Source organism: Ranitomeya variabilis, chromosome 6 (assembly GCF_051348905.1).
Source record: "Ranitomeya variabilis isolate aRanVar5 chromosome 6, aRanVar5.hap1, whole genome shotgun sequence".
NCBI classification, from domain to species: Eukaryota; Metazoa; Chordata; class Amphibia; order Anura; family Dendrobatidae; genus Ranitomeya; species Ranitomeya variabilis.
The window spans coordinates 129989246-130014214 of NC_135237.1; the positions used below are offsets into that span (position 1 = coordinate 129989246).

The 24969-nt window shown below is 43.3% G+C and overlaps 1 protein-coding gene across 4 annotated transcripts in view; it reads right to left on the reverse strand.

Moving 5' to 3' along the window:
* Positions 1 to 24969, reverse strand: part of SNRK (SNF related kinase) — a 108010-nt gene that overhangs the window by 23708 nt on the left and 59333 nt on the right. For 3 of the 4 annotated variants that reach the window (XM_077268990.1, XM_077268989.1, XM_077268988.1), the window contains exon 2: positions 2708 to 3399. In XM_077268990.1, the coding sequence (XP_077125105.1) occupies positions 2708 to 3296 (589 nt within the window). In that variant the 5' untranslated portion in view covers positions 3297 to 3399. Of the gene's footprint in view, positions 1 to 2707; positions 3400 to 15834; positions 15933 to 24969 lie in introns of those variants that run through there. The other variant, XM_077268991.1, reaches the window with a different exon arrangement.

Here is a 24969-nt window from a genome sequence, read left to right on the forward strand (position 1 = left end):
GTTTATATAAAACTAGAGTTGTTTTTTTGGGCAGCAATCTTGCAAAAAAAAAAAAAAATGCCATTGCAAAGCAGCAGGCACGTGTGAATACATGTGAAACTGAACAACGCTCCGTTATCATTTCAAGTGCTATCTGCTAATGAAGTCCATGCTGCAGCCGTTCCCATGGTAACCAGTGATGTCACTCCTCGCACATAGGGAGCCAGCCATGGAAGCCATGCACAGCAGACATTCATGTACTAGCCTCCAGGCTCCGCTCCAGCAGCTACACATGCTGCACACAGCGCCAACAATACAAGTACATTTTTTTTGGGGGGAGCGCTAATGAGGGATGCAGAAATGAGGAGTAAATACAAATGTTTACATCATAAAGCCAACAAACTCTGCAGAGTTTACATTCACTTGATTGCTTTATTATCTAGGAGCTGGCTGACACCATGGGTAAATGTGATGACTGATGACATCTAGAGCCACAGCTCAAATGGTTTCCTTTATGTGAAAATGCAGAAAAGAAAACCATAACCCAGGTCGGCTGGTGGCTTTTCTGCTGCACCCATCTGTACAGGAAACCCTGCTATCCTCCCCAGAATATAAGGGTATGTATGCCCACAAGAGCACGCCTAGCAAGTGACACACACCATGCAGGCAAACATTCTGGCTTACAAGTAAACCCCACAGTGTTAGAAGGAGAAAAAGAAAGAAAGGGGGGAAAAAAAAAAAAAAAAAAAAAGACTGAAATGGGATTGGTACCCATAGAAAAAAAAAATATAAACACACACCATGGCTATAACGTAAAGAAAATAAATATATATATATATATATATATATATATATATATATATATATATATATATATATATATATATATATATATATATATATATATATATATATATATATATATATATATATATATATAGTGACTTGGAATCTGATCGCCTGTTAATTATAATTACGCACTGCATACATCCACTTCTGCCAATCACCAGGAGTGTGATCGCTACATGTAAGCCAATCAGCGTTCACTTAATGGCCTGTTTAGACTATAAGCACAGAATGATAGAGATCATCATGTGCTCAGCAGCACATCGTGCTATTGTGCTATTGATCAGCCTGCGCAAATGGGCCATCATGGCCAATTTAGAGGCCGATCCAGACCACAAAAAACTGACAATCACCAATATATAAACCATATCAGTAGTCATTTACTGCCTCCTTTACATAGGTCGTCGAAACAGCATTGGAGACAGAGCAATCTCTAGTAAGATTTGTTCTGTCCCCATACAGCATCATCATTTCCCACATAAAATCTCCTGTTTACATGGGACTATGTGCAAGGAGTATTTTTAAGCATGTATAAAGTATTGCACTTAACTAACAAGTTTTGTTCGTCCATTGATGGCTGGACTATTTAGATGTCCCGATGATTGGGAAAGAACGTTACTACGAATGCCAATTACTGGCTCTTCTAAAGAAGCCATTGCTATACAGTTGGTGAGAAGAATTAGATGTCTGATAAGGATCTTTCAAATGTTCTACACTGTTAATACCAGTAAAAGGGAGCATTTATAGCTTTTCCCATGTCCAAAACATACATGAATTCTAGCTAGATGCTTCCTACATTAGCCTAATCACCTCGGGTGTCAAAAAGGTGTAAAAAAAAAAAAAAAAAGTGCCTGAATACATTTTTAAACAGGTAGAGGGGGTAAAGGGGTTAAGGTTAGCATTTCATACAACAGCCCATAACTATAGTGCTGGTGAGTGAAATTCGCCAATAATAAAGTATCTCCAAATATCTTGGGCGTTCTTAAACAGAGGATGAAGGTTTGCACCACCATTGAGGATGTGCCCACTTTTCCTAGCACTGTTACAACAAAAGTGAAAGTGGCGTGAGAATTTTATAGCATGCCATTATTTGGTACTTTTCTATGTTTGAGAAGAAAATGTCCAGCTTCACCGAATCCGTGAAAAAAAGTTTTCTTTATTCACAAACCTAAACATGGAGGATACAAACTTCAGCACAAACCATATGGGTAAGAATCTGAACGCGTTTCTGGAGACTAAGCTCCCTTGTCATGATTAAGGGAGCTTAGTCTCCAGAAACGCATTGAGATTCGTACCCATATGGTTTGTGCTGAAGTATGTATCCTCCATGTTTAAGTTTGTGAATAAAGAAAACTTTTTTTCACGGATTCGGTGAAGCTGGACATTTTCTTCTCTTAGATTCTACACACCTGGACACAGCAGGTCCGTGCTCCCGAAACTCAGCTTATGCATCACCGGTGAGCTGGTTTATATTCCTTCTCTTCAAACTTTTCTATGTTCCTGTCCAATAATACCAGAGCAAATCACCCAATAAATTTCCTAATGGTTTCATTCCCTAGGGCAAGGGTGGGGAATGTAATCCATGATCTTGAAGACCACTTCATAACCAAATGATACAAACTGAGATTCATGCATATTACGCCCATCGAAGCTAACTATTGGAACAGAATCGGTCTCCCAGGGAACATGTCAATCTTGCTGGGATTTTAGGGAGTCGATCAGTGGGTCCAGTTTAACCCTTTGTGACTTATTAAAATGTGTTATATTGTCGAGGTGATTTCACATCCATGGAAAGGAATAGTTGTGCAAGACACTACAAAGCAAATGGTATTTCATCACTCCACAGGAATCGAGTAGATATCTAAAGAACACCACCACGTACCTACAGCGGGAGCATCGTATTCATCCCCCAGCAGTATCTCAGGAGCTGAATAAGCCAGCGAGCCACAGCTTGTCGTCAACTTTTTCCCAGGCTGAAACTTGTTGCTAAAGCCGAAATCAGTCAGCTTCACAAGTCCTTGTTTTTCAAAGAACACAACATTCTCAGGTTTTAGGTCCCTATGCACCACATGCAACTTATGGCAGTAAGATATTGCGTGAACTATTTGAGCAAAGTATTTCTTGGCCAAATCCTCACTGAGACCTTCCTCGTGTTTCATTATGTAGTCGTACATATCGCCTCCATCTCCAAGTTCCAAAATTAGATATAATTTGGTCTGTGTGTCAATCACTTCATAAAGACGGACTATGTTAGGATGTTGCACCAGTTTCATACATCTGACTTCTTGGAAAAGATGTCCAGTAGCTAAAGAGTCTAATTTGGTCTTGTCAATCACTTTCACAGCTACTTTTTCACCAGTGAAGACATGACGTGCAAGCTTGACAACCGCAAAATGTCCTCTACCCAAGGTCTTATCCAGGTCATAAAGTCCGGCAATCTTCCCATCATATCCTCTCTTGAAACCAGCCATACTGCACCGGAGAACAGAATTTGTATAATTAGTTATGGTGTTCTTCTCATAACAGAATATCCGAAGCAAGCAAAGAATGCATGTTCACTACCGCCAAGCACATCTGGAAAGAAAAACACAACAAGTTAAGGTCACACTTTAATAGTTCATCCTTATAGATTCAGATACAACTAGATCTTAATATGCAAACAGAAAGCTTCAGACAAGTGGCTATATCTTTGTTAAAAATGTTTCTATATGAACATCAATGTGCAAAAAGTCCAATGAGTTCTCTGATGAACATGTAACAAAAATTGAGTTTTAGAATTAGATGAAAAGAATGCAGCCAGATAAAAAGATAAAAGGACCGGGTGCTAGTTGTACTATCAATGTCTAAAAACTGAGCCACTTTGATGCCTTTTGGTCATTTTAAAAGAAGGTACAATCAGTACTAAGCCCGGAAGACAAAGGGAGAGTTTTTATTCATATCAATACATGTCTGTTCTCCTAACATAAGCGGCTCTTCTAATTCAGGCTCCAATGATGTATTCATGTTCTACATTCTGAGAACAAAGGCCAGTAATCAATAGCTACAATTAGCATATGTACTTGGGAATGTAGTCCAGAGACACAAAGCATCTGCATAAAGTAGATTATTACAGCTAGATGTAATGTAAGGCCGGGTGCCCACGATCCAGGAGTGGCAGTGCTTTGGAACCAGTGCATGTTCGCTGTGTCCAAAGCATTGACATCCATTGAACGCAGGTAAATCCGCATGTGTTCACTGAACCATGTGGATTCACCACGCTCAATACATTCAATTGGTGAAATCTACATGCTGCGGTCTGGAAAGATGCGCCACATGTCAGGCTTCGAGGATGAACAGCGGGCGTCTGGATGAATATGGTGCACGGGATTTCTTGAAATCCCATCCACTATGCTGTAACATCTGTCCGCTGTGGGGTTGACGCTGCAACTCCTGATCTTGGGCACATGCACTAAAGTATACGTATACACTGACAGTCAGATTCAATTAAAAAAAAAAAAATCACAAATTTCTATTATACATTGAGACCTGTTGGAGACAACAACCCAAAAAAGCAACAAAGGTCTTGGCTTTTAAAGACAAAAAGTACAGAGTGTTTAATGCTGTCAGCAACCATGCATAACACAGAACTAGTAAGTGACACGAGAACAGGTATGGGACAGTATGGAAGCCGCGTGGTTTGCCTAGGTGAGCTGCCCCATATTTACTTTGTATTGGATGGATGAACTGTGAAGGCAGTACACGATTGGCACGCCAAAGATTTATGTCCTGTCAGCAGCTCCTGCCATATACATCGGCGAGCCACTGTTTTGTTTTGGTAGTTACCAGCATGGTTGACGTGATGTCACCACTGCGGCCTGTTAAAGACAATAGCATTGGAGAGTCAGCACTGCAGTCAGAAGGGGGGGTAAGTAACAGCTCCGCTTATCAGCATGTCTATAATTACAAAAAGTTTGCAAACAACCTTCTTACAGGCAGAGAACAAAGTAACACAGTGGCTCAGTGGTTAGCACTATTTCTTTGCAGCGCTGGGGTCAAATCCCATCAAGGACAACATCTGCAAGGATTTTGTATGTTCTCCCCATGTTTGTGTGGGTTTCCTCCAGGTTCTCCGGTTTCCAAAAACATACTGATAAGGAATCTAGATTGTAAGCCCCAATGGGGACAGCGATGTATGTAAAGTTTTGTGGAATTAATGGTGCTATATGAGTGAATAAAATAAAAATAAAGAAAAACGTGAAAAATCACATCAGCAACAACTCTGTATTATGTAATTTTCCATTCATTCCTTGCATCTGAGAAGTTACAAGCACTGTAACTTGTGTGTAAACTTGTGTCAGGTGCAATAAGCATTGGAACGATGGAATTCCATCGCTTGGTCTATTTTGTTCTGTAGGGATATCGATGGCTGGCAGTAGGCCTCCCATGGGTCTGCTCATCCCTATTCTCTATGAAAGTTCGAGTTCTGAGAAGTTCAACTGCAGAGTCTCCTCAAGTCAGTAACAACATATTCAACTGATAACAGCGAGAGCAGGCAGCAGTTGATGGGACTATTACTAACATCAGCCTGCACCTGCTGCCACTAATAACAGTAACAGCTGATGGGAGTATTCATCAGTCGCCACCTTCGCTATAAAAAAATTAAAAAAAAAAAAACCCCACGGTGTGGCTTCCACTGTATTTTTGAGAACCAGCCAGGCAAAACTGACAGACGAGGCTGCAACCCTCAGTTGTGAGCCTTAGCAAGGTTGGTTATCAAGAATAGATGGCTCCCCCAGAAATTTACATGCTGCGGCTCGGAAACCCACACCGCAGGTGAGCTTACGCAGCATTAAAAAGGAGCACAGTGACAATGATCTTTCTATAAATCCCATCCACTGTGCTTGTAATGTAGAACACAGAGTATTGGACGCAGCAAAAATACACAGAGTCCAAAATGGTCGTGGACCCAAAGCCCAAGGGTGGCTCACCTGTCTAATTCAGAGGTAGTCTTTTTAAATAGGGCCGCTGTACATTAACTGTAAGTGCAAATTGGTACTAGAAAATCTGTATTATGACTCCAGTAAAATTCTGCTCATGTTATCAAGCATTTACCAATAGTCCATAAATTTCCAATATCTGTAACATAATCTGATTAAACATATATAAAGTGCTAGGAGCAGATCTCATTTTAGCATTGTACTTTGGGCAGTTCTTGTGAAAGTATTCTACATTTTATAAATGTATCTATAATCAGCAGAAATTGAAGAAATGAATACACATTCACGTCTGTCATGGGGTGGGAATGAGCGCCGACAATAAGATGTGTGGCGTTAAGTGTCATCTTTGCAAATAAGTGACAAATCGTCTAGATTCTCATACCTAGAAAGCCAAAGATTGGGTATGAGTAATGTAGATTAATGTACCTGACGCGCATAAATGCATTTCTTGAGTTCTGCTTACCGTAAACTGATTGTACTGAATTCATAAAACAGGGTTGAGCATAGTCTAACGTGAAAGCGTGAGGTTGTATTAGAAACATTTTGTGAAAAACTGATACTATGCCAAATGCAGATCATGCCATGGGGTCTCATCTCCAAGGAGAATCTGGGTGCCATGCATTGCTCCTGTAGCCCCTACAACATTTTCTGGTTGCTCTCAACAGAAAAAAAAAATTCACATCAAGGTAGAGAAGGTTTAACATGTAGCCAGCCTTCACAAGGGCTAAAAACAATCAGACAATTTATATCTAAAAATATCCATGCATAGAAAAATAGTAAGGAAGTGAACATAGATTGAAAAAAAAAAAAAGACTCCGGTCCCTCATGTTCCACCTTTCTGCACACTACATATTAAAGTATGTTGGCCTGCATGTTGTAATACGAGAATGCCATAAAACACAAATTATTGCAGGAGGCTTCATAACGATCAAACATAGAACCAATGAAACCTGGAGAGCAGCCGCCTATCTAAGGTTTAACCGAACTTTTACTAGCTGATAACCAATGGGGAATGTTTGCAGACTGCTGACAAAGAAATGAATTTGCCATAAGAATTTGTATCATCCCGTTTAACAGCTATTTTTACATTGACTTCATTCTTCTAGAGTCACCGCATCTGTACAATGCTGGGCTGAGAGTGGGCGGACGGTGAAGGCTTGCAGGAAGCAGTTATGTATATATTTAGGTGTTCTGATAAAATGCAACGAGAACTCAAAATACACAAAAGACAAATATAGAAAGAGAATAATGTGGTTATATCTCCCATGTGGTACAGACCTGCAGTACGGCGCCCCCATAGTCTGCTACTAGACAATATAGCACTTCATTTAGAAAATTACCAAGTCAGTCATGTACAGCTCTTACAGAGAAGATGTTAATAGGATCAACCCTCCTAAGCCGTCCACATGGACATGCAGGTCATAGAAAGTTGAATCAACTGATATCTTGATTTCTGTGATCCGATGTCTTATTCCAGAAAAATTCATGTTTTTCTTATATGTAAATTAGCTGTTAAGATCTATGGGCCGGACATAAACCTCCCTGAGAATCTGCCTCCAGAACTTATTTTAAATGAAAGGGGGCATTACCATTGTGATATGTAAAGGCCGCTCTCCTGATTTCACTGCAGTGTGTGATTATGACTAACCGTACAGTGGAGCGCTCCACCCGCGGCTGTTAACCTGTTAAATACCGTTGTCATTCTCTAACAGCGGCATTTAATGTGATTGCGCAGGAAATGCATCACTAATCATGCCCATCAACGCCCGTGTCACATGACCGCGGGTTGATGAAGGTTTGGCACGACAACCTGGGGTCTGCAGCAGACCCCTGTGATTGCCATTGCCGGATTGTCGTGAGTGCCACCCAGAGGTCGGCGCTCAAGAAAGGCCGTACTGGGCCCCTGGCAATTAGGGGAGGCCGCCATGACAGGGGAACGTGCGACGTAAGTGAGCTTATTAGGACTGCTGGGGGTGACAAGGTTAAAGGAACTGAGGGGAGGGGAAGAGTTTTTTGAATTTGAAAGTGGAGGAGGGGTTATGGGCAGGGGGGGGGGGGACCTTATAAAAAGGGGTGGCCACGTGAGTGGGGCAACCATTTTGGGTACTCACCGGCCACAGACGAAAGCTCCCACCCACCCTCCCTTTTATTGTTATTAGCCTAAGATTATTGATTCGGATGTTAGTAACTTTGGGCTAACAATAGGCTTATAGTTTATGAAGATATTTAATTATGACTAAGTATGGTAAATGATCTGTCGCGGCAGCATGGCGTGGGGTGGTGATCCTCGAAGTTGGTGGAAGTGGAAAATGGCGGATGGATGGGGGGGGGATCTCAATAGGTCCTGGACTCCCCAGGGTGATTTTAAATTGGTTAAAGGGGGACAGATAATCCCAGGAAGGGATTAGTAGGGGAACAAAAACAGGTGTACGGGTTTGGCCTGGCGGGCGGAGTTTGCCCCTGAGCTGGTGCATAGCGGCTGGGGGTAAGGCGGATATAAGGCCAAAATAGGCGGGACGTTTGGCGGAAAAATGGTGGACATATGTTTCGGGCTTCGAGGGTCACCCACTTCCGGGGTTTATTGTTTCATGATTTTGTATGTTTAAATGTTAATAAACGGCTGCTGTGGCCAATTAATCCAACCCAATTGTCTGTGTTTTAATGGCGTTTTTTGTTTCTTCTTAGACAAAGGGGGTGGCGGCTGTTTTGTCAGGGGGATTATGAGGTAAGGTAAAGGTTTTTTAATTCTAGAAGCTCACAGGAGTCACGGATACCCGTTGTCATAGCAAGTGAGCATTTCTGCTGAAGCCCTGCTCCATGTAGCACAAGCCATCAGATGATCGCAGCTTCTTGTCTTCTAGACTCGCCCATTCAAAATAGAACATAACAAAAAGATACACATTTGGTATTGCAGCGTTCAGAATTTCCCGATCGTTATATAAAAAGAATTAATCCAATCGGTAAAAGGCATAGCAAAAAAAAATAAAAAATTTAAAATGCCAGAAATACTATTTTTTTTTCCCTGCAACATTGCATTAAAATGCATTAAAAGGGCGATCAAAAGATCGCATCTACACCAAAAATGTATCAATAAATATGTCAGCTTGGTTCTCAAAAAATAAGCCCTAAGCCAGCCCGAGATCATGAAAAATGGAGATGCTACGTGTCTCGGAAAATGGCGCAATTTTTTTTATTTTAAATAAAAACTTTTAATTTTTTTCATCACTTAAATAAAAAAAAAACAACCTATATAAGTTTGGCATCTACGAACTCTTAATGACTTGGAGAATCATAATGGCAGGTCAGTTTTAGCATTTGGTGAACATGGTGTTAAAAAAAAAAAATAAAAAAAAAAAAGTTGTGAAATTGCACTTTTTTTGCAATTTCACAGCACTTGGAATTTTTTTTCCTCGATTTCCAGTACATGATATGGTAAAACCAATGGTGTCGTTCAAAAGTACAACTTGTCCAGCAACAAAAAGCCCTCACACGGCCATTGACGGAAAAATAAAGTTATGGCTCTAGAAAGCAAGGGAGCAAAAAACGAAATGCAAAAACAAAAAAGGTGTGAGGCGTGAAGGGGTTACGGAATATTTTGGCATACCATTTACTCCTGAATGCTTTTGATTTTGCATGCAACCCAAATTGTAACCATTGTGCCAAGTTTAAGAGCATGCAGTATTACATTTACCACATTTTTCATTGGAAGAGAATATGGCGACATGCGGAGGCATTACACAACGACACACAAACCTATAGAATTCCTAAGATGCATTTCAATGGCGGCTGGCCTGAAGCTCATTTCGCTTACAACTTATCCTCCCAATGTTGCAATGTGGATAGGTGAATAAAAAGGGTTCTGTCCTCAGCTTATCACCATTTTGATTATAAGTGGAGATCAAGTCTGGCGCATCTGGAATCTAACTCCATTAGTCACGGATTGGTTTTCCCCCTGCCTCTTGTCACATATAGATTTTACATCTATATTTCCAGTAACGATCATTCCAGCTTCTGCAACAAGTGTCTCAACCTTGTATGCAGACTGCAGCCCAGGACACCCTACAATCCACAGATTCAGGCCGGCGTCACACTTGGCGTAAGACAATACGCCACGTATTATACGTCCGTACTACGGCCGTAATACGGAGAAATGTTCCCAAAATAGTGATCCGTAGTCAGGGTGTGTCAGCGTATTTTGCGCATGGCATCCTCCGTATGTAATCCGTATGGCATCTGTACTGCGAGATTTTCGCGCAGGCTTGCAAAACCGACATCTAATGGATTTATGTGCTCAAATGTTCGGGAAAAAAAATATATACAGTATATATATATATATATATATATATATATATATATATATATATATATATATATATATATATATATATATATATATATATATATATATATATATATATATATATATATATATATATATATATATATATATAGAGTCATCCGGTAATTCAATTGCCGGCTTTTCATTTCTCCTGCACAAACCCGACAGGATATGAGACATGGTTACATACAGTAAACCATCTCATATCCCTTTTTTTGCATATTCCACACTACTAATGTTAGTAGTGTGTATGTGCAAAATTTTAGCGCTGTAGCTGCTGAAATAAAGGGTTAAATGGCGGAAAAAATTGGCGTGGGCTCCCGCGCAATTTTCTCCGCCAGAGTGGTAAAGCCAGTGACTGACAGCAGATATTAATAGCCAGGAGAGGGTCCATGGTTATTGGCCCCCCCGTGGCTAAAAACATCTGCCCCCAGCCACCCCGGAAAAGGCACATCTGGAAGATGCGCCTATTCTGGCACTTGGCCACTCTCTTCCCACTCCCTGTAGCAGTGGGCTATGGGGTAATGAAGGGTTAATGCCACCTTGCTATTGTAAGGTGACATTAAGCCAGATTAATAATGGAGAGGCGTCAATTATGTCACCTATCCATTATTAATCCAATTGTTGGAAAGGGTTAAAAAACACACACACACACATTATTAAAAAGGATTTTAATGAAATAAACACAGCGGTTGTTGTAATAATTTATTGTTCTCGCAATCCATTTGCAGGCCCTCGCTTGGCAAAATAATTAACGCACAAGATACATACCTTCTGATGTCAGATCACGTCCCACGAAGTAATCCATCTGAAGGGGTTAACTAATATTACAGGCACGAGCTGCGATAAACCACTCGCTCGTGCCTGTAATCCCCGGGTGCTGAAAGGAAAGCTGGATCTGTACTTGCATTGAGTCGCGGTGAGGCGCCCCTGCTGGATGTTCTCATGAACTGCAGCCTGGGAACTTTTTCCCACGCTCCAGGTCATATGAGGACATCCACCAGGGGGCGCCTCACCGCGACTGAAGGAAATGTAGGTCAATGACCTACATTTCATTCATTCGCCGGGGGATTACAGACACGAGCACCGCTGCATTTAGCAGGGCTCCTGCCTGTAATATTAGTTAACCCCTTCAGATGGATTACATCGTGGGACGTGATCTGACATCAGAAGGTATGTATATTGTGCGTTTATTATTTTGCCAAGCGAGGGTTTGCAAATGGATTGCGAGAACAATAAATTATTACAACAACCGCTGTGTTTATTTCATTAAAATCCTTTTTAATCGTGTGTGTGTGTGTGTGTGTGTGTGTGTGTGTGTGTGTGTGTGTGTGTGTGTGTGTGTGTGTGTGTGTGTGTGTTTTTTAACCCTTTCCTACAATTGGATTAATAATGGATAGGTGTCATAATTGACGCCTCTCCATTATTAATCTGGCTTAATGTCACCTTACAATAGCAAGGTGGCATTAACCCTTCATTACCCCATATCCCACCGCTACAGGGAGTGGGAAGAGAGTGGCCAAGTGCCAGAATAGGCGCATCTTACAGATGTGCCTTTTCTGGGGTGGCTGGGGGCAGATATTTTTAGCCACGGGGGGGGGGGGCCAATAACCATGGACCCTCTCCTGGCTATTAATATCTGCCCTCAGTCACTGGCTTTACCACTCTGGCGGAGAAAATTGCGCGGGAGCCCACGCCAATTTTTTCCGCCATTTAACCCTTTATTTTAGCAGCTACAGTGCACAAATTTTGCACATACACACTACTAACATTAGTAGTGTGGAATATGCAAAAAAAATGGGGATATGAGATGGTTTACTGTATGTAAACCATGTCTCATATCCTGTCGGGTTTGTGAAGGAGAAGGAAAAAGCCGGCAATTGAATTACCGACTTTTCACTAACACCGCTGCGTATTTCTCGCAAGTCACACTGCAGGTCCGTGTGGAATCCGTATTTTTCTCGCCCCCATAGACTTTCATTGGCGTATTATTTGCGCAATACGCTGACAAACGCAGCATGCTGCGATTTTGTACGGCCGTAGAAAGCCGTATAATACTGAACCGTAATATACGGCTGATAGGAGCAGCCCCATTGAGAATAATTGTGCCGTATGTAATGCGAGTTTTACGGACGTAGTTTCTGCGCTCTTACGTCCGTAAAACTCGCCAGTGTGACGCCGGCCTCACAGGAATGTACGGTATTTATATTCATCTATCCATCAATATATCCACACGCTCATCTATATCTCTCTGACATGGAAATGACACTTTACATTTATTTTGTCTGTTTTTTCCCCCCATTTACAGTGATATTCACCTATGTGTTACACAATGCAGATGACGCTGCCGCTCTATATAACACCACAATAGCTGTAGCTTTGGAATCTGCTGCCCCACTTACACATACCAAAGCTCGCAAAATCAACAGACAGCCCTGGCACACCAGCCTGACCAAAGAACTGAGGCGAGCTTCCAGGACTGCTGAGCGCAGATGGAAAAGATCCCACTCCAACGAGCACTACATCGCATTCAAACAGTCCCTCACTACTTTCAAGACCACACTCGCCACAGCTAAACAAACCTACTTCTCATCTCTCATATCCTCCCTGTCTCACAACCCTAAACAGTTATTCAACACCTTCAATTCTCTCCTCCGTCCACCAGCACCTCCTCCCTCCCCACTTAGCTGAAGAATTTGCCTCATTTTTCAAGCAGAAGATTAACATCAGAGACAGTTTTGGTCAACAACCCCCAGAGCCCTTCCTCCCGACTTCCCAGCCCTCCACCTTCAAAACCAACTTCTCCACCATTACAGAAGATCAACTCTCCACTCTACTCTCAAAATCGCATCTCACCACCTGTGCACTTGACCCGCTCCCATCCCACTTCATCCCAAACCTCACCACAGTCTTCATCACAACCCTAACCCATCTCTTCAACTTATCACTAGGGTTGAGCGGCTTTGACTTTTTTAGGGTCGAGTCATGTTTCGCGAAACCCGACTTTTTGAAAAGTCGAGTCGGGCGAAATCGGCCGATTACTGCGAAAAGTCGAGGATCGGCCGGAACACGAAACCCTATGCAAGTCAATGGGGATTTTTTTATTTTTTTTTTCTTCTTCTTCTCTCCCTCTCCCTCTCCCCCCTCCGTCCCAGCACAGAAAATTTCGTTTTACACATTGCAAATCCCTGCTGCGCACAAGCGATAAAATGATGATAGGCGTGCACGCCCCTAACCCCTATGTCATCACTCTGCCCACACTCCATCATTGGCTGAAAAAATGGCGCTAAACGCGTCATACGAAACGCGACTTTGGCGCCAAGATCGCGTACCGCATGGCCGACCCCACACAGGGATCGGGTCGGGTTTCATGAGACGCCGACTTTGCCAAAAGTCGGCGACTTATGAAAATGAACGATCCGTTTCGCTCAACCCTACTTATCACTAACAACTGGTGTTTTCCCCTCAAGCTTTAAACATGCCTCCATCACACCTATCCTCAAAAAGCCCTCTCTTGACCCATCCTCTGTATCTAGCTATTGCCCTATATCACTTCTCCCTTATGCCTCCAAACTACTGGAACACCACGTCTACCTTGAACTGTCCTCCCATCTCTCTTCTTGCTCCCTCTTTGACCGCTTACAATCTGGCTTCCGGTCACACCATTCCACTGAAACTGCCCTAACTAAGGTCACCAATGACCTCTTAACCGCCAAGAGCAAGCGACACTACTCTGTTCTCCTCCTCCTCGACCTGTCGGCTGCCTTTGACACAGTGGACCATTCCCTATTATTACAGACCCTCTCATCCCTTGGCATCACAGACTTGGCTCTATCCTGGATCTCATCATACCTAACAGACCGGACATTCAGCGTCTCCCACTCACACACCACCTCATCACCTCACCCCCTATCTGTCGGAGTCCCACAAGGTTCAGTCCTTGGGCCCCTGCTCTTCTCCATTTACACCTTTGGCCTGGGACAGCTCATAGAATCTCATGGCTTTCAGTATCACCTCTACGCTGATGACACACAAATCTACATCTCTGGACCAGATATCACCTCCCTACTAACCAGAATCCCTCAATGTCTGTCCACTATTTCATCCTTCTTCTCCGCTAGATTTCTGAAACTTAACAAGGACAAAACAGAATTCATCATCTTTCCCCAATCTCACGCAACCCCCCCCCCCCCCCCAACGAACCTATCCATTACAGTACATGGCTGCCCACTCTCCCCAGTCCCACAAGCTCGCTGCCTCGAGGTAATCCTTGACGCTGATCTCTCCTTCAAACCACATATCCAAGCCCTTTCCACTTCCTGCCGACTTCAACTCAAAAATATTTCACGAACCCGTGTATTCCTCAACCAAGAATCTGCAAAAACCCTAGTCCATGCCCTCATCATCTCTTGCCTTGACTACTGCAACCTCCTGCTCTGTGGCCTCCCCTCTAACACTCTCGCACCCCTCCAATCTATTCTAAACTCTGCTGCCCAACTAATCCACCTGTCCCCCCGCTATTCCCTGGCCTCTCCCCTCTGTCATTCCCTTCACTGGCTCCCCATTGCCCAGAGACTCCACTACAAAACCCTAACCATGACGTACAAAGCCATCCACAACCTGTCTCCTCCATACATCTGTGACCTCGTCTCCCGGTACTTACCTACATGCAAACTCCGATCCTCCAAAGATCTCCCCTTCTCTACTCCCCTCTTATCTCCTCTTCCCACAATCGTATACAAGATTTCTCCCGCGTATCACCCCTACTCTGGAACCCTCTACCACAACACATCAGACTCTCGCCTACCATCGAAACCTTCAAAAAGAGCCTGAAGACCCACCTCTTCCGACAAGCCTACAACCTGCAGTAACCACCGATCAACCAAACCGCTGCATGACCAGCTCTATCCTCACCTACTGTATTCTCACTCATCCCTTGTAGATTGTGAGCCTTCGCGGGCAGGGTCCTCTCTCCTCCTGTACCAGTTATGACTTGTATTGTTTAAGATTATTGTACTTGTTTTCATTATGTATACCCCTCCTCACATGTAAAGCGCCATGGAATAAATGGCGCTATAACAATAAATAATAATAATGTGTTTATGATCAATCATCTTCCATAAGATCTACTGAGTAACCACATGCAGAGCAAGTCTACATGTTACCCCACAGAACGTCATAGGGAAACAAGTACTGTATGTGTCCAAGTCATAACAATAATGGCACTGGGTGCTATAGAGATGCAAATCTTTCTCAGAAGCCCAAATATATCCTGAATTAATTGGACACAGTCTAAAACCACAAAAAAGTCAAAGAGAATGGGGTGTGTACCAAACTGCAGGCAGTCATATATAAGAACTAGTGATGAGCGAAAGTACTCCGATAAGGTGTCCTCTGAGTGTCTTTCGCACGCTCAGTTAATATGTTCGAGTCCCCGCGGCTGCATGCCACACAGCTGTTAGACAGCCACAACACATGCAGCCGCGGGACTCGAACATATTATTCCAGCACGCCAAAGTCATTCGGTTAGCACCCAAGCAAGGCAGATAACACCTTATCCGAGCACGTTCGCTCATCCCTAGTAAGAACTAAAGCAGAGCAACCTGATCACGTAGGGTCAAAGATCCAGAAGGCTATAAATTGCACACGAAAGTGCACGAAACAAGCAAATAGAATCATATCATGGTGACTTACCTTAGGTTTGGACAGAATTAACCTTTTCTAGCACTCAACTTGTTAGTTTCTAGGCCTTATATAAGGGAATACAGCATTTTAGAGCCGGCAGCAGAGAGAACTGTAACCAAGGAACTCGCTCTCCTCTGTAAACCAGGGATAAACAGAGGTCTGCAGGAAGGATGCATTTTATCTATACTACTTCACTTTTGACATTCTGCCAGTTTTAAGTCTGTCATCAGCCATTAACCCTGAATACCGGGAAGCCGCGTTCTGGTGTAAGGTTCTGGGGCTTTGCGACCATGATAATCCTTCCACATGGAAACTGAAGTCTTGGGGATTGAAAGACTAGAAAGTTGGTCTAGAAGGGACCACAAATACATGTTGTTCAACACGTTGGCGTTATGTCAGAGGAATTGTTTGCATTGGGGGAGGGGATAACAGATGTCAAATGTTGGCTCAGATATTTGCAAGAAAACCCCGGAGGCAGATAGACAACTGGTGCAGAGGACAGGAGAGTACAGCAAGGCTCAAAGAGAAATCAACTTCTACATGGCTCATAACTGAAGCAAAGATTAACGACAAAAACAGTGCCTCCTTTTTGTATCACAGGTCTACAGTTATGGGCACCTCTTACAACTAGGGCACATGTATGTGGGCACTCTATATGTGGGCACTCTATATGTAGAGACTGCAGCATGGGGGTATTTTCAACATGGAAAATAAAACCAATATGTTCTAGCATTAGACAACGCAGGGCAACGCAAAATATTCTGCTGCCCCTAAGACCACGTTCACAAGTTCAGTATTTGGTCAGTATTTTACCTCAGTATTTGTAAGCCTAAACTAGGAGTGGGACACGCAGAGGAAAGTATAACACAAACACGTCACCACTTCTGTATTTATCACCCACTCCTGGATTTGGCTTACAAATACAGAGGTAAAAACTCACCGAATACTGAACGTGGCTTAAAAGGTCACATAGGTTAGTGAAATAATTCTGATAATTTTGAGAATCAGACGGACTAAGTATTACCATGGGGCGCTAGGGCATTGCATAAAGTGTGGATCTGCAGTAAGCACAGGTGAAGCACATGGCTTTCCACAGAAGACAAAGTGCCGTTTTATCACACAGCTCTCAGCTGTAACATGTGAATACAGTCTTACAGCCTCTTCAGCCCTAAGGGTACTGTCACACAGTGCCATTTTGATCGCTACGACGGTACGATTCGTGACGTTCCAGCGATATCCGTACGATATCGCAGTGTCTGACACGCAGCAGCGATCAGGGACCCTGCTGAGAATCGTACGTCGTAGCAGATCGTTTGGAACTTTCTTTCGTCGCTTGATCACCCGCTGATATCGCTGGATCGTTGTGTGTGACAGCGATCCAGCGATGTGTTCGCTTGTAACCAGGGTAAACATCGGGTAACTAAGCGCAGGGCCGCGCCTAGTAACCCGATGTTTACCCTGGTTACCAGCGTAAACGTAAAAAAACCAAACAGTACATACTCACATTCCGGTGTCTGTCCTCCGGCGTCTCAGCTTCTCTGCACTGTGAGCGCCGGCCAGCCAGAAAGCGAGCACAGCGGTGACGTCTGACGTCACCGCTCTGCTTTCCGGCTATGGTGCTTACACAGTGGAGAGAAGCTGAGACGCCGGGGGACAGACACCGGAATGTGAGTATGTACTGTTTGTTTTTTTTACGTTTACGCTGGTAACCAGGGTAAACATCGGGTTACTAAGCGCGGCCCTGCGCTTAGTTACCCGATGTTTACCCTGGTTACCCGGGGACTTCGGCATCGCTCCAGCGCCGTGATTGCAATGTGTGACCGCAGTCTACGACGCTGGAGCGATAATCATACGATCGCTGCGACGTCACGGATCGTGCCGTCGTAGCGATCAAAATGGCACTGTGTGACAGTACCCTAAAGCGATATAAAATAAATAAAACCTCACTACAATAAGACCACTGACCGTGCTAGTGAAGTTCAGCAGCCTGGAGATATCTAGGGGCAAGTATCCTAGATGAGCCTGGTCCTTCAAGGTCAGACTCTAAGTGCATGCCTTGTGCTGGTAAACTCCAAATTGTTGTGACACAGTGACAACACATCATGGCTGTCAATATCTAATTAGTCTGAGGCCAAGAGTCTGTATTTGGCATGGAGTAACGGGACAGAATTTTGTGACGCACCAGGATTATTAACCCCACAGGCTTTCTGGGCACTGACCCACCACATTTCCTATGCACAAAAGGCACACATTAATGTAAATGGACTGGAAGCATTGTCAAGGAAAGAGCCTTGCTAATTAACCCAATATAAGCAGATACCATAGCTAAAATGACAAAACTAGGCTACGTTTGTGCCCAATGTTGGGTGCATACACTCAGGAGGTATAGCCAAAGCATCAAGCCCCCACAGGTACCCATTGTAAAGAAATTTATACCAAACAGTATGTGTTTCTTTGCAGTTGCCTTTTGTATACGAAAGAAAAGTCTGTGGCGCCTTCCTATAGACTAGATCAAAAGAAACAACACGCAGACACATACCTGCCAGACAGAGGCTAAAATAACACATATTTGGCCTTTGTCAGGTGAATAAAGGCCTATGGCAACGTCTGTGTACGTCGTAGGCTAACTGTCCACCTAGCCTAGGCATAATCACCATACCAATATACACCTTTATCATGACTTAGCATTAAAATATAGGAATAAAATTCCAAACCTATATGGAAATTTCAGGAACACCGTAACTTAGAATAGGTTAAGCAGATTTGTACAGAGTACAAGCACGGTGGGTGCAGATTTCGCTTACCAATAAAACACAACACCACCATACAAAAAAATCTCAAAAGTAAATTGGAAATAAAAAAGGCGAAAGATGACGTCGTCAGTTTTTAGGGTATGTGCACTTGTCAGGATTTCTTGCAGAAATTTCCTGACAAAAACCAGACATTTCTGCCAGAAATCCGCAATTTTTGCGTTTTTTGCGCTTTTTTTTTTTGCGTTTTTTTCTAATGCATTAAATAGCAGGAAAAACGCGAAAAATCCGCAAAATTAATGAACATGCTGCTTTTTTTAAATCGATGTGTTTTTTTCGCGGAAAAAAAACGCATCATGTGCACAAAAAATTGCAGAATGCATTCTAAATGATAGGATGCATATGTATGCGTTTTTTATGCGTTTTATCGCGAAAAACCTGAAAGTGTGCACATAGCCTTAATATTTAACAAACTGCAACAAAAAATATGATGATCCCAAGACAGATGGTAACCGTATAGGATTACATTGTAGGTAGATTGCACCAATGCATGTGGACTGTACATTAACAGGCTTTCAATGAAAAGTCCTCAGATACCACAATATGCTGCCAGCAAGTGGTTAGGTACAAAACCAGTCTGAGCTTCAGATCGATTCAAGGGGGAGAACACGCTCAAACCTTGTTCCAATACAAACTTGTAAGTGTGCACCAAAGGACCCCACAGAGACCAATAAGTCCTACACAGCATGGCATTCACAGATATTGGCCACAATCCTTGTGTAAACATAATCCCTATAGGTATAAGGTACCGTCACATTAGCGACGCTGCAGCGATCTAGACAACGATGCCGATCGCTGCAGTGTCGCTGTGTGGTCGCTGGAGAGCTGTCACACAGACAGACCTCCAGCGACCAACGATGCCGAAGTCCCCGTGTAACCAGGGTAAACATCGGGTTACTAAGCGCAGGGCCGCGTTTAGTAACCCGATGTTTACCCTGGTTACCATTGTAAATGTAAAATAAAAAAAACACACTCACATTCCGGTGCCTGCGTCCGCTTCCCTGCACTCCTCCTGCATCCTGTGTAAGCGCCGGCCAAAGCAGAGCGGTGACGTCACCGCTGTGCTCTGCTTTACGGCCATCCGGCGCTGACACAGGATGCAGGAGGAGTGCAAGGGAAGCGGACGCAGGCACCGGAATGTGAGTATGTGTTTTTTTATTTTACGTTTACAATGGTAACCAGGGTAAACATCGGGTTACTAAGCGCGGCCCTGTGCTTAGTAACCCGATGTTTACCCTGGTTACCAGTGAAGACATCGCAGGATCGGCGTCACACACACCGATCCAGCGATGTCAGCGGGAGATCCAGCGACGAAATAAGGTGCTGGCCTTCTAGCTCCGACCAACGATATCACAGCAGGATCCTGATCGCGTGTCAAACAACGATATCGCTATCCAGGACGCTGCAACGTCACGGATCGCTAGCGATATCGTTGTTAAGTTGTTCAGTGTGAAGGTACCTTTAGTCACACAAGAGCCACACACACATACAGTATATATGGATTTCTGGTAGAATGCTGCATGACCACATGGCAGACAATCCAGCAGCACCAAGATAGATATATGGTATTCAGCCATTATGAAAGGAGAGCATCACTAAAGGCTCATTAATTCCGCTTTCTGTGCAATGAGGTCTTTCCAAGGTTCCTCAGGAAGGTTCACCTATGGTAAATTCCACTAGGGTGTCTGAAGGAGAGAGCCACAAGCTCTCACAGTCCCCAATCTCTGACACAAAAGTTGGTTCTCCTTATAAACAACTAGCCAAGGACAGTTCCTAAAAATACATACATGAATGAATAAATGCACCCCCACACAAAAAAATTCCTAATCTATACTTCTAAAAATGTTGTGGTAACAGAGGCCTATTATTCTTATCATTTCTAAGGTGTTATCGTTCTTCTGTAAAGCTGGAAATAACACAATTTATTACTGTGCGGACACAGACCAAACTCTGCCACAGACTGCAGGGGGAGCCCAGAATCAGGAACTTCTCTGTCTGGCATGAAGCATCCTCATTAACTTAAAACTTCAAACACAGATTAAAAAAGAAACAAGACGGATTTCTCCAACCCAGGTATCATTTTATTCGGTGTAACAGCGCCAACTTGACAATGCTGATAATAATGAAAGGATGAACGCGGTCTAGTGAGGAGCGCTAGGCTGGTAATAAGAGCCAGGAAGGATTAAAGGTGCAAACCTTTATTGAATTATTGAATCATAAGTCCACTGAACAATAAGTCCATTATTATTGGGGCAGGCGGTAGGAGCTGCGCTCACAGGCACATCATCGTTGATTCACGACCTTCCATCACGTGACCACTAGGACCTGCGGTCACGTGACTCCCAGCGTGCAATGCAGTCTCCCTGAACACTGCACTGGAGTTTTCATCCCCCAAGACCTGCCTGACCACAGTGGATCACCGCATCATCTGGAGCTGTCAGCCTCTTTCCTCCCCTGGTCGCATCCATTTACATCACGCGCACACCGAGGTTATACAGGGGTGCATAACCTCTCAAGGTTATTGGCTCCACAGCTCCACTTATCCTCCTTAACCCCACTGGTCCTGCTCAATGCCCCTGTTCTCTTTTTTATTGCAACCTGACAATGCTGGCTCTGTTGGAATGATGTGGGATATTAGGGGTAGTAGTCCGGTGGCTCTGACTGGATGTTGTGTAATATTAGGGGTAGTAATCCGGGAGCTCTGCTGGAATGATGTGGGATATAAGGGGTAGTAATCCGTTGGCTCTGGCTGGCGAGATGATGTGGGATATTAGTGGTAGTCCGGTGGCTCTGACTGACGGGATGATGTGGGATATTAGTGGTAGTCCGGTGGCTCTGACTGACGGGATGATGTGGGATATTAGGGGTAGTAATCTGGTGGCTCTGGCTGACAGGATGATGTGGGATATTAGGGGTAGTAATCCGGTGGCTCTGACGGGATGATGTGGGATATTAGGGGTAGTAGTCCGGTGGCTCTGGCTGATGGGATGATGTGGGATATTAGGGGTAGTAATGTGGTGGCTCTGGCTGACAGGATGATGTGGGATATTAGGGGTAGTAGTCCGGTGGCTCTGGTTGATGGGATGATTGGGATATTAGGGGTAGTAGTCCAGTGGCTCTTGCTGATGGGATGATGTTGGAAATTTGTTCATCTTTGCACCAGAAGGAAAAACCAAAAATGTTGTTTACCAAAAGGCTCTTGAAAGAGTTGAAAAAAAAATACTATTAATATTTGGGTAATCATTTAGTTAATTTATGCTGCAAATCTGCAGTGTTGAATATATGGTGTGAAATGTTTTATGAGCAATATAATCATTATAATTTGTTATAACCAACCACAGTTTGTTACTATGCCCGAGCAACGCCAGGCTCTTCAGCTGGTCATGTATAAACATAAGAATCCCTTTATAAGCTGTTTTACTCCTACAAAACAGCCAAAAATACAATTTTGTGTGACCTCTAAACCATCTGAATACCATTACTAAACTGCACAAAGGGAAAGAACGCAGACATATTGCAGCGCTGCAGTGAACAGGCAGAAATACGCTGTCAAGATGACAAGATGAGGGTCTTAATATTATCCAGATATTGTTACAATTTAACAAAAAAGGCCCAATAGTAATATTTTTACTTTTATCCAAAATTAAAACTAGACTATGACTACGTTGTGCCAGACCTTCCGGGAAACCAGGGACAAAACTTGTTCATAAACATCAGCGTGCCTTCATTCCAGCAAGTAAACAGAAGCAGAGATAAAACAGCTGGATCACATACAAAGGCGGAAACCAGCACAATGTACTTGGAGTCTAGAACCATGGGCAAATCACGGAAAATCACAGCTGTGCTTAGACAGCACATCCACATAATGGGACATGCAACGTTCCTAAGGGCCCCTTCACACTGTGCAATCAAAGTCTGAACGAGCGTTCGATTTGTGACGTTTATCCGTCCTCGTTCCGAGGTTGCAAAGTGTGACATGGCGTTACGATCTGCGACGCAGCCCAGCATCGTACGATGTGAAAGAAAGAGCAGAACTTTCTTTCGTCGTAAATGTCTCGCTGTGGCGGTCGAAATCGTAGTATGTGACGGCGGTCATACGAGCTCGTAATGCGACTACGTGGGTTAGGCTTCCGCATACCTGTCTCCTGATTGGGCGTGACGTTTTAGCACGCCCATGCTGGTAATACGTCACGCTCGGAGTCGTAGGACTATGGCGGTGTGAAGGGTAGCGTACGATTGCGACGCGTGACGTTCACATCGCAACTACGTCAGAAAAAGCGTTAACATCGTAGAGTGTGACCGCTGGCTACGAGCTCGTACTGCGATGTCGAATATGACGCAAATGCGTCGTAATCGTAGCAGAATCGACCAGTGTGAAGGGGCCCTAATGCTGCATTCACACATCCATGGCCCGAGCCCCGCAGGTCTCTTGACTTTTCCTAGACAACCATGAATTGGGAGACCCACCGGCAGTCCCTGCTCAGACCATATCTAAAGATGGCATTATGGAGCCATGTTGTGTATGGTTTCAAACGTACTAACACATTGCTAAAGGACCTTTTCAGGGTTAAAGAGAAAGAGAAGCCACCATTTTAATATTTTCAGAAATTATTAGTACATATGAAAATAAGCAACCTTGTAATATATAGTTTTGGTCGAAAGTGTTGGCACCCTTGAAATTTTTTCAGAAAAATTATTGCAATAACATTTATTTCCTTTGCGTGTATTGGATCAGAACACACAAACGAAAGGCAAATGGTCTCATTTTTTAGGTTTGGAATGAAATTGTCCAGACAAAATTGGCACATTTCCAAAATTGTGGGTAAACAACTTTGTTTCAAGCATGTCATGCAAATTCAAACTCACCTGTGGCAAGTAACAGGTGTGGCCAATATGAAAACCATACCCAAAACCAGATAAAAGGGGGAGTTGACTCAACCTTTGCATTGTGTGTCTCTGTGTGTGTCACACTAAGCATGGAGAACAGAAAGGGGAGAAGAGAACTGTCTAAGGACTAGAGAACCAAAAATTGTAGAAAAATATTAACAATCTCAAGGTTTCAAGTCCATCTCCAGAGATATTGATGTTCCTTTTGTCCATGGTGCACAACAAAATCAAGAAGTTTACAACCCAGGCACTATAGCTAATATCCCTGGACTTGGAAAAATTCATGAACGGTTGCAACGTAGGATAGCCATGGTGGTGGATAAGCAGCCCCAATCAGGTGCCAAAGAAATTCAAGCTCTCCTGCAGGCTCAGGGTGCATCAGTGTCAGCACAAACTATTCGTTGACATTGGAATAAAACAAAACGCTAAGAACAAGAACCCCAAAGCTGACACAGACAAAGACTTTGTTTGCCAAAATGAAGCCAAATCCTTCTGGGAAAGCTGCTTTTGGACAGATGAGATCAAGAAGGAGCTGTTTGGTAAAGCACATCATTCAACTGTTTACCGAAAACAGAATGAGGCCTACAAGGAAAAGAACACAGTACCTACAGTCATTAATGGTAAGGGTTCAAAGATGTTTTGGGGTTGTTTTGCTGCCTTTAACACTGGGTGCCTTGCCTGTGCATAAGGCATCATTAAATTTGAAGATTACCAAAAGATTTTGGGTCGCAATGTATTGCCCAGTGTCAGAAAGCTGTGTTTGCGTCCTAGATCATGGGTTTCCCAGCAGGACAATGACCCCAAACATATTTCAAGAAGCCCCCAGAAATGGATGGAATCAAATCCCAAAGCAATGAGTCCGGATCTAAATCCCATTGAACACCTGAGGAAAGATCTTAAAATTGTTGTTGGGAGAAGGCACCCATCAAATGAGAGACCTGGAGCAGATTACAAAAGAAGAGCGGTCCAAAATTTCAGTTGAGAGGTGCAAGAAGCTTGTTGATGGTTATAGAAAGCGATAGATTGCAGGTATTTATTCCAAAGGTTATGCAACCAAATAAGTTGAGGGTGCCAACAATTTTATCCAGCGCATTTTTTAGGGCAGTCTGTGAAATTATGTCCAATTTGCCATTTTTTTCCCTGTGTTGTTCCAATACACACAAAAGGAAATAATCATGTGTAATAATTTTCAAGGGTGACAACAATTTCAACCATGACTGATTATCAGAGAAATCTGCTTCTTTCTCTTGGATTGATATTTTGCTCTCAATTTTATGTGTTGTATCGAATCAGTGAAGACAAACTTTACCATTACTGTGATAGGAGCTGATAGTAGACGTTTATAAAGTTCTATGAAGAGGCAAGAGGAGCTAGAGGCAGACAGCAAACATTCTGCTGCACGTTCTCTGAAACGACTGTTTAACATTAAAGTTAAATGGGTTCTCCA